The sequence below is a fragment of the Bombyx mori genome, chromosome 12, assembly GCF_030269925.1.
Source record: "Bombyx mori chromosome 12, ASM3026992v2".
NCBI lineage: Eukaryota > Metazoa > Arthropoda > Insecta > Lepidoptera > Bombycidae > Bombyx > Bombyx mori.
The window spans coordinates 8,546,160-8,561,965 of record NC_085118.1 but is presented as its reverse complement, the minus strand read 5'-3'; the positions used below and the strand labels follow the sequence as shown (position 1 = coordinate 8,561,965).

Here is a 15,806-nt window from a genome sequence, read left to right as displayed (position 1 = left end):
AGGGGTGCTAAGTGTGGGGTCGCCGCCACTTGTCCTGACCGGGATTAGGACGCAATGCGCTAAACTAACACACTACATACATCCTCATAATCGTTGTAGCTTTATTGTAAAAATAATAATGGTAAAGCAGCGTTCAGAGATACTTACGTAAACTAATATTTTACTCACTAAACTAATATCACTTTCTAATACTTACTAATTAGACTAATTAAATTAAATTATGAACGTTTTTAATAAATAATTCAATTACAGTCGATTAACCGATCAAGTTCTCATACCATCCTAAAATTACGTATCCCAATACAAAGGTCAGATGTAAACTTTAAAGGATTTTTTAAGGGATTTTATAACCTGGTAACTAAGACCTTTAGGTCATATCTTACTTTTCTAGGAGAAACAAAACGAGCACAGATAATCTATATTAAAATTATACTTATTACAACGAAATCCAATTTTAATCTGTTATCTTTGATAAGTTGAAATCATTACAGACAAATGTCTGTAATAATTTTAACTGATGATTTCACTAATATCGGGTTTTTATGATATCTTTGACAGATTTTTCTGCTGGGTGCTTATGCACTCCAATCTCCAGAAAGTCTTTACCATTTTGGAAATACCTTGCAAAGATATATCATCATATAGGTACTTGGGCTTATACTTTAGCTTTAAAAACCGTTTTTAAAATGCGAAGTTGTGTGTTGTCTAGTCTCAGCGAACATTCAAAATAAAGTTTATATATTATGCATGATTACATCGTCACAGTATCATGTTTAGTAAAATTCGTTTATAATAATGTAAAATAAGTTTAAAATTAAGTTTTTAAAATCTTGCAGTTCTGACGTTTTATGTTTCTATTCGAATACTACGAATTCTACTAAATTTAATAATTGACAGTGAAATACTAATATGTACTAAATTGCATCGTAAAGCTTCTACTACATTTCGAAGCTTGAGGTGTCGTAGAACGGACTCAATCCTAATGTCTACGAGATTCGTAGCCGCTACAGAGTTCGCTTTGTAGCTCTCGATTCGAGGTAACGCGCCGCCCCTTCGCTCAGCCAGCCATCTGATTGGTTCTAACTACCGCCCAGACAATTAGGCGCCCTCTCCCCCTCGTCTAACTTGACATTTTAATATTTACAGTACTGATAGTAATACGATTTCTTTAACTCTATTAGAATGTAAGGCGACTCTGAGTCTGCGACGAAGCCGTATTACAAGATATTTATGTCATTGATTTCAATCGAATATTGGTTTTTGTAAGTTAAAAATTTTAATTTTCATATATTTAATTACCTGTATTTTATACTCATAAAATGACGAATGATATTATAGCTCACTGAAAAATAAAGTTAATTGTTAAATTTATAATGCTCAGTGTTACGTTAAGATCGCTTTACAAAGTAAATCGTCCGTTATGTTTGTACGTAATTCGGTCAGCCACCGATACCCTGACAATGTAGCCTGTGGACTGGGACACAAGATGGGATCACAGCGAACTCACTCGCACAGCTTATCAACGAGTATTGCCGTCTCGCTCTAGGGGTGGGTCTCGATGTAATCAGGGGATGATGTGACTCGCGATCTCCGCAGCTCCAAAGATCACAATTATCGGAGCAGTCTGTCGAAAGCCGCGTCTGTGTGGTGAAGTCACCTATAAAAGTCAACGAAAGTTTCGTGTATGTGGTCACTTGGGTTTTGCCGAAATAAAGTGTACGCTTGGGACAATATATTTTTGAACTATTGCAATGTGTGAGGAATGTGTTCGAATTGTTTCGAGCATATTTGATTAATTGATTGTGATGAAATTTAAGATTTAAAAGGTGTTGTTGTAAGTAACGCGCTGTCTACGTTTTGGGAGAAACACCGGGCGTCAGCCCTGACAGTTCGGAGAATGGGAACAGGTCAGCTGGTTTTGTTTTTGTAAAATCTTTTGTTTTTTCAAATCCGGCGGCTATGGCAACATGTACCTACCTAATTGTTACGTAATTTCATGGCTACGTAGAGATTCATTCGTTATATTTTACGAAATAAATATTTTACCCGGTAATTTAAATTTTTTAATATTTTATATTTTATTTTAATTTGATTACTGGTGGTAGGACCTCTTGTGAGTCCGCACGGGTAGGAAGTAGTAATTCCTTTCGGTTTGAAGGGTGAGGCAGCCGTTGTAAATATACTGAGACCTTAGAACTTATATCTCAAGGTGAGTGGCACATTTACGTTGTAGATGTCTATGGGCTCCAGTAACCACTTAATACCAGGTGGGCTGTGAGCTCGTCCACCCATTTAAGCAATAAAAATATAGTTGGAATAGTTATTTTGGTTTTGAATTAATTAATTAATTTAACTAGGAAACAGGGTAGTAATTTTTTTATGTTTGAGAAGTTACTGGTAGCCCGGAGGCCTTTCCAGTTTAACCAGGGCAAGTGGGCGAGAGTAGTTATCTATTTGTTTTGTGTTGCTTTTGAAATAGCACACTCCGACTGAAATAATTTGTTACCGTTACTTTCATGTTCATGTCATATTTAATAAAACATTTGATTTGATTTTGATTTGATATACTATATTTCAACTTATTGTTAGTCTCAAAATATTTCACATTTCGTTGTATTAAAACTGAAATTAAACCTACGCAATGTAAAATATTTACAGAGGAAAGTGTTGAAGCTTTCCGATATCTGACTGATCACATCACAGCGCTTAAACTGCTCGCACAAAGAAAATAAAAAAAACCATGCATCAGCCTGCTAAGTTTCTCGCCGGATCTTCTCAACGGGTCGCGATTCCAAGCTGATAGTAGATTCATTCGCGAAGTAGCTGCACTTGCACTTGATATTAGATCTCCTTTGGAGGCACTCGAGCAGCTGTTAGCAAATCACATCCTTACTGGCTGAACCTTTGCTCGTTCACCTATCCTGGTGAAACTGGAAAGCGTAAGCCTTTCCAGTTTCCACCAATAATCCTTAATTCCTAAAAAATCTCAGAAAAATTGTGTAACTATGTTGTTATAAGAAAGAAAACAGTAGGTATAAATCAATGAGAGAAAATATACTATAGCTTATGTATTAAAATGATTCCATTTGAGTCAAAGATACAAATACACACATTAAAGGAATCCCAGCAAATTGGATAGGAACTTACCTGCAAGATGGTGGTACTAAACACGAAAGCGGAAGTTTGATACGCTGGTTTGATCGGCATCACAAAATGGTTAAGACTTCTATCTAATTTTATTAGTTTAAATGGGTATTTATGGGCCTATGTATGTGGCCGAGAGCTCACTATTTAAACCTTATTCGATCACGTTCTTGCATATGTAGTTTGGACGGCCTTTTAAAACCTCATGACGTTATTTATTTTGTACACCAATATAAAAAAAAAACTTCTCGTTACAGACCTAATTTTTTTAGGTCTATATTAACCTAACTGCTTGCTGAGCATACGGTCCATTTGAAGTGAAACGGTTACTATTGTAAGACTTAAGTTTCCATCACATCAGTATCTATACCAGCTGTATTTACATACCCTTCAGACCAAAAAGTATGGTTACTTCACTGCTGAAATAGATCGAATGATACATTGAAATAGAAATTAAGGAGCTAGTTGTGGAAATTGTTCAGGAAACTACGTTATTTTTTTTTATCGAACGAGCTTTTTTCCACCTGAGGTAAAAGGGCTGCATATCTTATCACAACGCGATTGCTGTCACCCATCTCGACACGCGAAGTAGATATCTCACTTGTATATTACAACGGCTTTCCACCATTCGAACCGAAACGCGTATATTTTTTTCCTACCTATGCTGATAGCCTTGAGAGGCTATTTCAGCTTCGCCCTAACGTGTAGGTGAGCTCACGGGGCTCAAACCGGAGTGTTGCTAACACTGTCCCTAGCAAGAGCAGTGCTTCGCAGAATCTACCACCGGATCGGAAACGCGACCCACTGAGAAGATCCGGCGAGAAACTCAGTGGGCTGTGTCTGTGGGTTAATTCGCTCGTCGAGCTCTTCGTCGAAAGCGACGGGTTCGACGAGATGAAACGCGTAACTTCGCGCTGAAATAGACAGAATCCTAATACCTACCCATGGGGACTTATAATACACCCTACCGCTAATTAATGTCAGTTCGCAATCACAGTACTCAGACAATGGTGCTTTGGCGTATCCCTTCTCTTCTTATGAAGGGAAAATATATATATGATATAGTAACAGTTTAAAGAGACCAGACTTGCCTATATTTTCTGCAATTTAATACCAAGACAGATAACCATCATACATATCTTCTGATTACGATTGCATTGAGATATTTGTGACTAACCAAATTAATATTATATATTGCTTTTGTAGCTCACAAAACACTACTTCTTTCGTTCTCCCAGTCTTCTATTATTTTGAGCCCATGATTATTAATTCAGGTACCAGGCTGTATATCGGGTACAGGTGATAGGGCTAGTCTTAGCAAATTCTCCCAGGTTGAGGCCTTGAGCTTACTTACCAGCGTAGCTGGAATAGCCCCTTAGACTACCGGCGAAATCAGCTGTTAAGTCCCGAAGACGCGTTTCAGATCTACCTCTTCCGACTGATCTCAAATATGTCTAAAATTTCATTGTACATTTTCGATTCATATCTTCAAATTCAACGATAAAATACAATGAATATTTTTCTACGGGACAGCCACAAACACCTCGACAGATGCAGATTAGTAACGAGTATAATAGTAGAACTGCGCTGCGCCTTATTCGTAATGAAGTGAATTGTTTCAAAGGGTCGTTTAATACCGTCATTGTTAACCGTAACCACACAAATGAGATCTTTGCGATCGACGAGAAGAAACTAAAGTCTTGTAACTTTGCAGTGTCCCGAAACTTGGTTAGTTTCGCACCCCGACTACCGCTCCTACAAAGGGTGCTCATGTATAATCTAATTAAGGTCTTAAGAACTTCCTTCGCATTGTATTCGGACAACTTTGTTTTCGAGCCAAGTATATCAATACATCAGTTTAAGCTGAACGTTAGTGAGAAAGGATGATAGATTTTGATTTAATTATTTTTATTGATAAGGTGACTTTAAAAAAAGTTATTCTTTTTTTTCGGAAATGGGCGTCTAGATTTTGTTTTTATAAAGTTTCATCATTTAAACGCGTACCTTTGGCTACTAAAATTTACAAAATGTTGTTGTAAATTGTAGTTTACAATAACAGTTCACAACATGTTGTTAATTGTAGTTTATCTAAATTAATATTGCTTTTTAATAATGTATAGATAGGTATATACCTATATACGTTATATTTTTTTAAAATACTAAGCTAATTGCACATGTTGCTAATAATCGCATTGAAATTTTAAATTATTAGGTAATGTAGAAATGTGATCGTGGCGCATAAAATAAAACTGTTCCACTGTTGCACTTTTATTCTTCTTTTCCAAAATCTTTTTCATTATATTAATTATAAAATTAAATGACACATTTTTACGCCTTTCTTATTCAATCGTCTTCCCCATCTTGCTTTTTCTCTGTCATTCTCTTTTCCCTTTTTTACCGTTTTCCCTCGCATCTTAACGCTCCGGTTCGCATTCTTTTCATACGTTCTGTTCTTACCAATCCTACATTAATTCAATTTTATACAATATTTCTTGGCATGCTGGCCAATGCGTTATGTTTTATAGATTGTAGATGACACGGCACACAATAGAACTTAACGTGTGCCGTTATATTAACACACGTACTGACAAATAATACAAACTCACAAAACACAACAATTCAAAGACCATTTATCTCATCTTATCATCACTTTGTGCCATATGTAAATCAAATATTTTTAAGAAATTTATTTAATATTCATCTACGGTTAAGAAACTACTCGTACAGTAATTTACAAACATGTACGAATTTCAACCAAATCATATTGTTGGGATAAGTTTAGGGACAAGAAAGTTGATAGTAATGTTATTAGTGGAGAACACATAAACACATTATAACCTATCTGTTTATAGTCGTGAGACAGAGAGCATATTAAAAAATAAATAAATAAAAAGCGAATTATGGACATAAATCGAAAGTAGTAATTTTATCTGTTTTTGAGAGTTATAGACATAATTAAAATTACTTTTACCATCTTTTTCTTTGCATTATACCTGAAACTTAATTGTTATTTTACGTAAATAGCCCAGTATTGAAATGTCAACGAATAATCCCTTAGTCGTATGTAACTGTTCATTATATAATAATAAACGAGAGATTAAATCGAAACATAGTTTTAATAATGTTTGGGAGTCTTAACGATGAAAGGAAAGATCTTCCACCGAGTGGGTGATATTTGCTCGGTAGACCGACGGTCCGAATGTTGTTGTTCGGAACTTGTATATATGCGCTTTATCTTGAAAATGTCGTAAGCGAGATTCAGGCATCTGTCAATTATCTTGCGTTGTATGATGGCTACCCGCCATATCACTCCCCTCCGAGACTGGAAGTCGTGTCGTTTTTAGTTAGCGTTGTCCGTGCTGAGATTAGCTTGCAAGGGCCAGTGCTGCTCGAAGCCTGCGGTGAGTCGAGGCTGAGCTTGAATGCTGCGTGCGTGTCGCCAGTGCTGCTCGAAGTTTGCAGTGAGTCGAAACTGAGCTGAATGCTGCGTGATTGTCGCCAGTGCTGCTCGAAGTCTGCGGTGAGTCGAGACTGAGCTTGAATGTTGCGTGCGTGTCGTGCGTAGTCCATGTAATGCAGAGCTGCCACGCCGGAGATGTGTGACCTCAAGCGTTGATGATCCGGTCGTGGGCTGCGATGAACTGTAGCGGCGTGATGAGGCAGTGAAGTTGCGTGCCGTAGGACCAGGATGCGCGGTGAGTCGGCTGCGATGGTCCTGCTGAGGCTGCGATGCTGGCTTGCTGTGGGACGACTGTCAATGACGTGCTTTTATCTGCGAGAATGCAGGGGATTGTGGTAGCCGAAGTTCTTGATGCGCTGATGATGAATCAGAAGGTTGCGTGTTCACATCTCGTCGCAGGTCACCAGTTTGGGAGGCTTGACGACGAAAGGAAGATCTTCCACCGAGCGGATGATATTGCTCGGTAGACCGACGGTCCGAATGTTGTTGTTCGGAACTTGTATATATGCGCTTTATCTTGAAAATGTCGTAAGCGAGATTCAGGCATCTGTCAATTATCTTGCGTTGTATGATGGCTACCCGCCATAAATGTTTAGCTGCTACTAATGTCAGCACTCTTTACCATAGTTTCTCTTTATGGAATCTCTTTTTCTTCTTCTGCTCGCCCTTGTCCCACTACGTGGGATCGGCGCAGCAAATTCTTTTGTTCTATTCAGGTCTATCATATGCCATCTTTGACCTTACCCCGCATATCCTCTTTTACACGGCATCCAAGTCTTTTTTAGACGCCCCCTCCTCACATTACCATGTCTCTTTATGGAGTCTATTCTTCCTATTTATCCCGCAACCCGCACCCGCTCCGCATAGTTACCTCCTGATGTTTTTGATGATTGGAGCAATTTTATTAAAATCCCTTAAAGGATGCCGTCGTTGAAGCGTAGGACAACCGTATCAGAATGCTATTGGTATTTACAGCTTATACCTTAAGGTGAATGACAGTCGTGAGCACGTTTTCGATGATAAAAACAGTATTTAAGAAAGAAATGGGTAACACACTGGTGGTAGGACCTCTTGGGAATCCGCACGGGTAGGTACCACCACCCCACCTATTTCCGCCGTGAAGCAGTAATGCGTTTCGGTTCGAAGGGTGGGGTAGCCGTTGTAACTATACTGAGACCTTAGAACTTATATCTCGAGGTGGGTGGCGCATTTACGTTGTAGATGTCTATGGGCTCCGGTAACCACTTAACACCAGGTGGGTTGTGAGCTCGTCCACCAATCTAAGCAACAAAAAAAAAACCACAATAACATTCTGTTCGCACACTTCTGCATTCAAAATTAGGTTTCCTTGTTTCCTGAAATGTGCGACACAGTGGAATACTTTGCACTGAACGCAATCTGGAAACCGAACGTGGTATTTCCGTCGCCGCGCCGGGCTTAACAAATCTGTGCCGGATTTAAACGCTAAACAAAACAAGTCAAACAGCCGATAATTTCATAAAATTTAAATTATATTGCTGTATTTTCTTGTTTTTTGAATATTTTCAACTGTGAAGAAAACAATAAACATAATTAAAGACCTAGAGCATGGTAATCTTGGATGCTTTTTTTTTCGGTAAACCTAAAATACAAGTTAAAAAAACACGGTTGCTGTAATACCTAGTAAGTGACCTAGACTTTTTTCTTGTAAATCAAAAACATATTTTCCACGGCAATATATTCATATATAAGATGAATTTGTTAAGGAGAACTAGCTGTACATCGATTTTAATTTAAGTTGAATTAGCGAGTGTTGCAATTCGCACGACTATTTGTAATTTGTAGGGCATTATTTAGAGTTCAGAGCGCGCCCCCCACCACGCATCAATGCTTCACACCTGACACCCTACATGTATAGAACGCTCATAATAAACAGCTTCAAATAATCTATGGTCACTCAGTAGAGATGTTATTTTAACAATTATTCATAAATATTGTTTTACAAACTGTTCGTTGTTTTTTTTAAGCTAGCTGTTTTAATAATCGATATTATGTTTATTCTCGATATGTTTAACATTGTTTCTAGTTCGCGCTGCATTTTCGCACTCTAATAGTTTACAGAATGTTTTCCGAAGCAACTGTAAAGGAGATACATATATTTATTTATAATAACCGTAACCCGCTCAATTGTTTCCTACAGTTTTATTAATTCAAACGATTCAATATTTTTTGCCGTCAGTTTTTTTGTGAAACGTATAGATAGATAGAAAGATATATATTCATTCATATTCACGCTATGATGGTGATCAATTATAAAAAGGTATATTTAATAAATCTATATTAGTGGAATGACGCGTCTAGTTGCCGTAGCCCGCACAATAATTTATGAATGTTGTGTTGCACTGCTAAAGTTAATAATGAAGCCAATAACAATATAATATATCAATGTAGTTTTTTTAGATTTTCATCATATGAATATAGTCTGCTTGAAAGTAATCATAAAATAGCTTAAATAATTTATTCCCAAAAAACGTTCTACGTATGTAGGTAGCGTTTTCTGGGAGAATCCGGAGAGGAAAATTCTTTTGAAACTTAGTAAAGAAAAGGGATAATTACGACACTTCGCGGCTTTTCTTAGAGGCCTCAAAGACGAACGGTAAAGTCGTCTAAGTCCGTTTCAACGAAAAAATAAAAGATCTTTTCTTCAAAAGGATTTACGGCATTAAAGATGGCCCCGCATAACACCGTTTTACTTCGACAACTAAAAGATATAATTCGAAACCATCTTATTTCACTATATACAGAGCAATAGACTATTTAATCTAAAGCATCATAAGCATTTTAAATTTAGTTTGTTTCATCATTTGTGTTTTGGATATTGTGGTTGCAATATTTTCAAAACTTCTTCTCTTTCGTACACTTTTGCGGTAGACAGCGGCTTGGCTCTGCCCTTGGCATTGCTGAAGTCCATGGGCGACGGTAACCACTCACCATCAGGTGGGCCGTATGCTCGTCTGCCTACAAATGGCAATAAAAAAAATAAAAAAAAGCAGTGGTCGTGGTTATGTATGTCTTATTGGTTGGTTGCGGCTTTTGAGAGACTTCTGCATTTCTCTCTTTTTTGTGGCGGTACGTTTGTACACTACTAGAAGCCAATTGTGAAATAGATTGTATCGATTTTTCATGTGGTATGGCGCGATGTTATTTATCATTTTAAAGTTATTAACAGATATTGACTACAAACTAATTTCCATTGAAACAAATTTGTTATTTAAAAAAAACCTTATAGATTAATTTTGTTATAAGACTTTTCGACACTTGATATTGACTTTCTCAAGAACGGGCAGAGATATCCAGTTGAAATAAGCACCAAATATCAAAGTTTACTGATGGACACGCACAATACATGGACAAAACAAACAATTGAATTAAATATCGTTCCAAATCTATTCTTAATCAGCTATTTTCGTAATGGGAATGAGCTATTAACAGCCTGCAGACTATGCCGCGGCAACAATATTTCCTGAGATCTAATTTTAAATGTAAGGATAGTGTATATACAAGACATTCATACCTTGAGATTACAGCATTAAAGCCTGTTCCAGCTTTACTTTAAGCGGTGAGCGAACTCACGGGGCTCAATCTGAGAGTATTTCCTAACATCTGCCCTAGCAAGAGCAGTACTTTACTAAATCTGTCACTGGATCGGAATCGCGATCGAAGATTCGACGATAAACCCACTGGGCTTTGGAGCGTTGCGTAGTCTTGTACCTTATAACTTGCAGCGGAACTTTAAACATGTTAATATATACATACTTATCGTGGATGGGTTCCTAACTGAAATTTTTAAAGTGATAGAATAAAAAGTCATAGAAATAGAAAAAATAGTCAATAATAATTTGTATGTATTTAGTATTTCTTATCAAGCTATACGGTGTAAGAGAAGGCTTCTTGTAAGCGCTACAGAAAGGGGGCGAAGGGGAAGCCTTCAGTAAACGGAACAAAAACACAACGTTATTAGCGAGATTGGTGTAATCTGACTAATCTATTTAGGGAAAGGGTCGTTCTACGGTGCTTAAAAGTGTCAATTATTAGAAAAATAGAGAAAAATATCGTTAGAATAAGCATATTTTCAATTAACGTCAAATACAAACAATTGTAAATAATAAATCAAATAAAGTACGAACAATTGAGTTTATGGGTATTATATATTATTTGTACAGACGATATTTTTTATATGAAAGTACAAAAAAGTTTGGATCAATTTCATTGTACGAGTATATATATATATCTTTGTTTAACTTCATTAATCAAAGCATCGTATCTATGTTTTGTATGCATATCTGTCAGCTTGATAAAAAACATATCAAGAAAAGGCTTACATAAGTCTGTAATTCAGAAATCATTTAATGTTTAATTTTCCCTGGTTAAAGTTGCTTGTGTCATTCTCTGGATCATAAAATAACAAACGGATTATAGGTAGATCTTCTAGTCCAAGTGGACTTACTATCTATTACAAGAGACGTTGCCCTAGTCATGTCGTTTCTTCTTAGTTGTTTGCCCTCTTGGCAGTGTTTGTGGTCATCATTTCGGGTGGTGATGCGCTTCACAAGACATCGCTATTCCTCGCGTACCGCGACCTTTCTTGTGCACTCGTTGACGAGACCATTTAGAGGTGCCTTTATTTGGTCGGTCCATCGTAACGGTGATCCCACGATCCATTAACGGTGCTTTTAGGCACCATAAGCACCGATCACATCCGTCGAACCCGTCGCTTGCGACGAAGGGCTCGACGAGCGAATTAACCCATAGACACAGCCCACTGAGTTTCTCACCGGATCTTCTCAGTGGGTCACGTTTCCGATCCGGTGGTAGATTCTGCGAAGCACTGCTCTTGCTAGGGTCAGTGTTAGCAACACTCGTTAGGGTGAAGCTGAAATAGCTTCTCAAGGCCATCAGCATAGGTAGGAAGGAAAAAAACCGGTGATCTGCCCCGCGGTCTTATAATCAATAATCATGTCGTTTAGCATGATAAAAAGTACCCTATCGCTCGTGAGAAATTTCTCTCGAAAACCTCTCACATTTGTAATAGTACTATGATAATTTTAAATTAATATTCTTCGGTGAAGCAATAATGGTGCGCTGACTTCATAGATTTTATCAATTAGATTTAATATTATTGTCACATAATAAAAATCTCTGATAACCAATTCTAGCAATTTTATGAGACAGTTCATTACAGGGAATGCTGGCGTCGATGCGTACCTACTGATGGGTAGGCGTAATTAATTTAGTAATTAAAAATACATGTACTTTACTTACGTTATTGATGTACATAAATAATTACTGACCAAAACGTTTTAATTTAACAGGAGACAGACTTCTAGATATACCGTGCAACGTGTGTGGAGACAGAAGTTCAGGGAAACATTATGGAATATACAGTTGTGACGGTAAGTGAGACAACGCTTGCATCCACAGGCGGTGAAAAATTCCATAAATTACATAGATTTTAGGGATTAGGGATAATCAATCGCCCTACACTTCGTTCTCTTGAATGTAAAGGGTCAAAAGATTATAAATATAAAATCTTAGCAACTAACGCCATCCATTATTAATAGATTAAAATATAATTTGTGGTCGTACTATCGAACTGGAAACCAAGTTGTGCTATCGTTTTTGCCTTTTTGAATACCTGTTGTATGTATTCTGAATGTTGTGATATTGGCTATTATTATTTATAGTATTTTTTTATGCTTAGACCCACCTGGTTTTAAGTGGTTACTGGAACTCATAGAAATCAACAACGTCAATGCCGCCACCTTCTTTGTGACACGAGTTTTAAGTCTCAGTTTTATAGTACAACGGCTACCCCATCTTTCAAGCCAAATCGTATTACTACTTCGCGGTAGAAATAGGCAGGATGGTGGTACATAGCCGTGCTGGATCACAAGACTAACCCGTACTACCGTAACTTCGTAAACACATAACAAGATTTATGAGGATTTTTGTGTAGTGCGTGAATCCAAAAAATCATTAAAGCCATCTAGTTAATTTTTAGATGGACATGTCTTAGATTTATAAGGCTTATAAAATAAAAATAAACATTTTTAGGTTGCTCCGGTTTCTTCAAGCGGTCTATCCACAGAAATCGTGTGTACACGTGTAAAGCGGGAGGCGAGATGAAGGGAAGATGTCCAGTGGATAAAACACACAGGAATCAGTGCCGAGCGTGCCGTCTCGCGAAATGCTTCCAAGCCAACATGAATAAAGATGGTAATTAAAATACGAAATTTATTTTTATAAATGAAATTAACTTAGATTTGGTTTAATGATATGGTACAGCGTTCGTGACAGATCCACCGAATGTATTCGAATTGAGCGATGTGACTTTCCCGGAATTCGGATCCTAGAGCTATCTGGTCTATTTTTATTAGTACATAAATCTCGTAATCTTGGAATGAAGTCGCTATGGTCAAGAAGATTAGACGCACAGTTTATATGTAAACGATGTATGCCGGGTGCTCCAAAAAGAATTAAATTGTTTAATGGAATAATAAAAAAATCACCGCTAAACTTTTTTCAAAAATATGGAGAAGGTAATGATAGGGCGTGAGCCCGCACCAGTAACTAACATTCTGCCTGTTTCTACCCCCAAGCAATTAGGTATGTGTACAGGTTTGAAGGGCGAGATAGCCTTTATACACTTTTTTGGCTTTTGGCTATTTACATATTGTTAATAATTTATCAGTTAAATATAAACGCTAATCTAGTAGTAAATTGCACTCGCGAGTATTAATATACAACTAGAATTATTATTAAACGCCTTTTAGAAGTTATAGATTAATGTTTCATAATGTGCCTAATAAACTTTGATTGACTGACTCGGTGGTGCAGTAGTTAGCGGCCCTGACTGTTGCGCTGAGGGTCGTGGGTTCGATTCCCACACCGGACAAACATTATGTGATGAACAAGTTTTCAATCCTAAGTTGGAGTCGAATGAGCATGCGTGATTTATTCTCAGTTATTGTTATTATTATTATACATATCTCAGAGCTAATGGATACTAATAGCTTTGGAAAGTGCATACTACATTTGATGCATTAAATGTCGAACCTACTCGCTATCTGCTCATAGAATACTGTGATATTTAAGTTATTCGACATTGCCAACGTGAAATAATATTGAATTAATTTCAACTATATAAATCTAAATCTATACCTACACCTTGAAAACTCATTTCTTTTAAATAGTTAAACGTATAGGTTTGTACTTTTAGCTCTAGTGTTCTAAATATTTTTATCTAGTCTTGTGCATATGAGTACTATTTCTGTTCATTCAAATATGTCTTATTTTCTTCTGAATCTTCAGAGATTAAAATATTATATTTCAAAAGCGTTTCAATGTATTAAATCGCCCTTAATATCAACAGTACCTTTTCCAAATTTCAAAACATGAAAAGAACAGTATCTCTATATACCAATGTATTAAAATCGTCTTATTCAATTGAATGCCTTCACAATGGCCATGTCACGACAATGGCTGAAACTTGTCGCCCATAAGGTAAGATAGTGTTTGCTTTGATCGTATATCGTTCGTCGTCGATCGAGCTCACAGCAGGTTGTTTTGTCCACTGATATTCCCTCAAACATTGAGTGAAATATAGCTTCCCACTGCCCATTTCAATTTGCAACGCAGTTTCCTATTCTATCTGTTATTACCTCATTTTATTTGACCAAAATTGTGTTACCGAAATCGGTTTTCATGTTTTTTTAGCCACAAATACAACTATATTTATTGAAAAAACTTTAAAAAAAATATGGTTATACTAAATATTAAAAATACTTAATTTTACCGTTTTTTTTCCTTACCTATTCGCTGCTAGCTTAAGGGACTATCCAGCTTCACGCGAACGGGTAGGTGAGCTCACGGGCTCAACCTGAGAGAATTTGCTAATACTAGCCCTAGCAAGAGCTGTGTTTCGCAGAATCCACCACTATAAAATAAATTACACTTTGTAGAATACACATGTGTCTCGATCCGGTTGTTCCGAATGTTTTAACTCTCACCTTTTTTTGTTGAATAAAATTTTTCATGTTTCATAAAAGTAAGCAGGCTTAGGGACCCCGGTAACCGTACTCGTCGAACTCGACAAAGAGGTCGACGTGCAACCTAACCCATGCATCAGCCCGCTGTGTTTCTCGCCGGATCTTCTCAGCGGGTCGCGATTCCGATCCGGTAGTAGATTTATTCGGGAAGCAATTGCTCTTGAGTTGTTAGGTCTCCTTCGGAGGCGCTCGGGCAGTTGTTAGCAAATCCCACCCCTCCTGGCTGAGCCTTTGCTCGCCCACCTGTCCTGCTGAAACTGGAAAGGCCTTCGGGCCACCAGTAATCTTCCAATCATAAAAAAAAAGTATTAATTATGTCTACGACTCGCAAAATCGTAGCAAATCCTAAACATATTTGGTATTCAGAATCTCGGTATCATGTTCTTATCTTGTATGCATGTTTGCGTTACCTAAAACACAAGTAGCAAGGCTCCTACGTAGCTAAGTCTTAATCTCCTAAATCCTATCTCACTGGACCTAGTAAGGTAAGAACCTGCCAGTAGATAGAATTTCACGCAAATGCTAGTAGGCACTACTTTCTGCGACGGAGTAATCCCATGTTCCAATTTTGGCAACCAACAATTGACCCTTGTATCTAATTTTCGATGGCAGCCATTCCGGGCAAATGCTTTGCACCAGATGCGCCGACTACTTAGTTAGCATATAAAATAATGTTAAGCTCAAGGTCATGATTTGATACAAAAAAAAATCGAATTGCAATTTGTTGTTTCTTGGCTATCCATTTCTTTGATCTTTCGAATGATCAGGCTCAAATCTAATTCTGTGAAACTAAAACCCCGTGAATATTCATGCGAGGCCCGTGTCGGCCGCAAGTCGGCCTCTCTCACCATGTGACGAAGCCTTTAAGTATCTCCCTATAATATTATCTATATTGCTAGCTTGATGTGCTTTAATCTAGTCTAGGGCTGTAACTGAAACTAGTTTTGTAAATAAACATTTGAAACCCTATAGTATAGTTTACAACCGTATAAAATCATTAAATTACATAATTGTTGGGTTTTTTTAAGTGCCGAAAGATATGTTACCCCGGATAATGTAAGGTTTCTAATGATACCCTATATATCCAAATCCGTTCAGATGTTAAAACTTATGAA

The 15,806-nt window shown here is 37.3% G+C and overlaps 1 protein-coding gene across 1 annotated transcript in view; it reads left to right on the top strand.

Moving 5' to 3' along the window:
* The first annotated feature begins 1,338 nt into the window (after window positions 1-1,338).
* The window catches only part of LOC101746668 (protein dissatisfaction), a 37,844-nt gene continuing 23,376 nt past the window's right edge, over window positions 1,339-15,806 (top strand). The window contains exons 1-3 of the mRNA XM_021350069.3: window positions 1,339-1,907; window positions 11,956-12,036; window positions 12,698-12,859. Of these exons, the coding sequence (XP_021205744.2) occupies window positions 1,898-1,907; window positions 11,956-12,036; window positions 12,698-12,859 (253 nt within the window). The 5' untranslated portion in view covers window positions 1,339-1,897. The remainder of the gene's footprint in view (window positions 1,908-11,955; window positions 12,037-12,697; window positions 12,860-15,806) is intronic.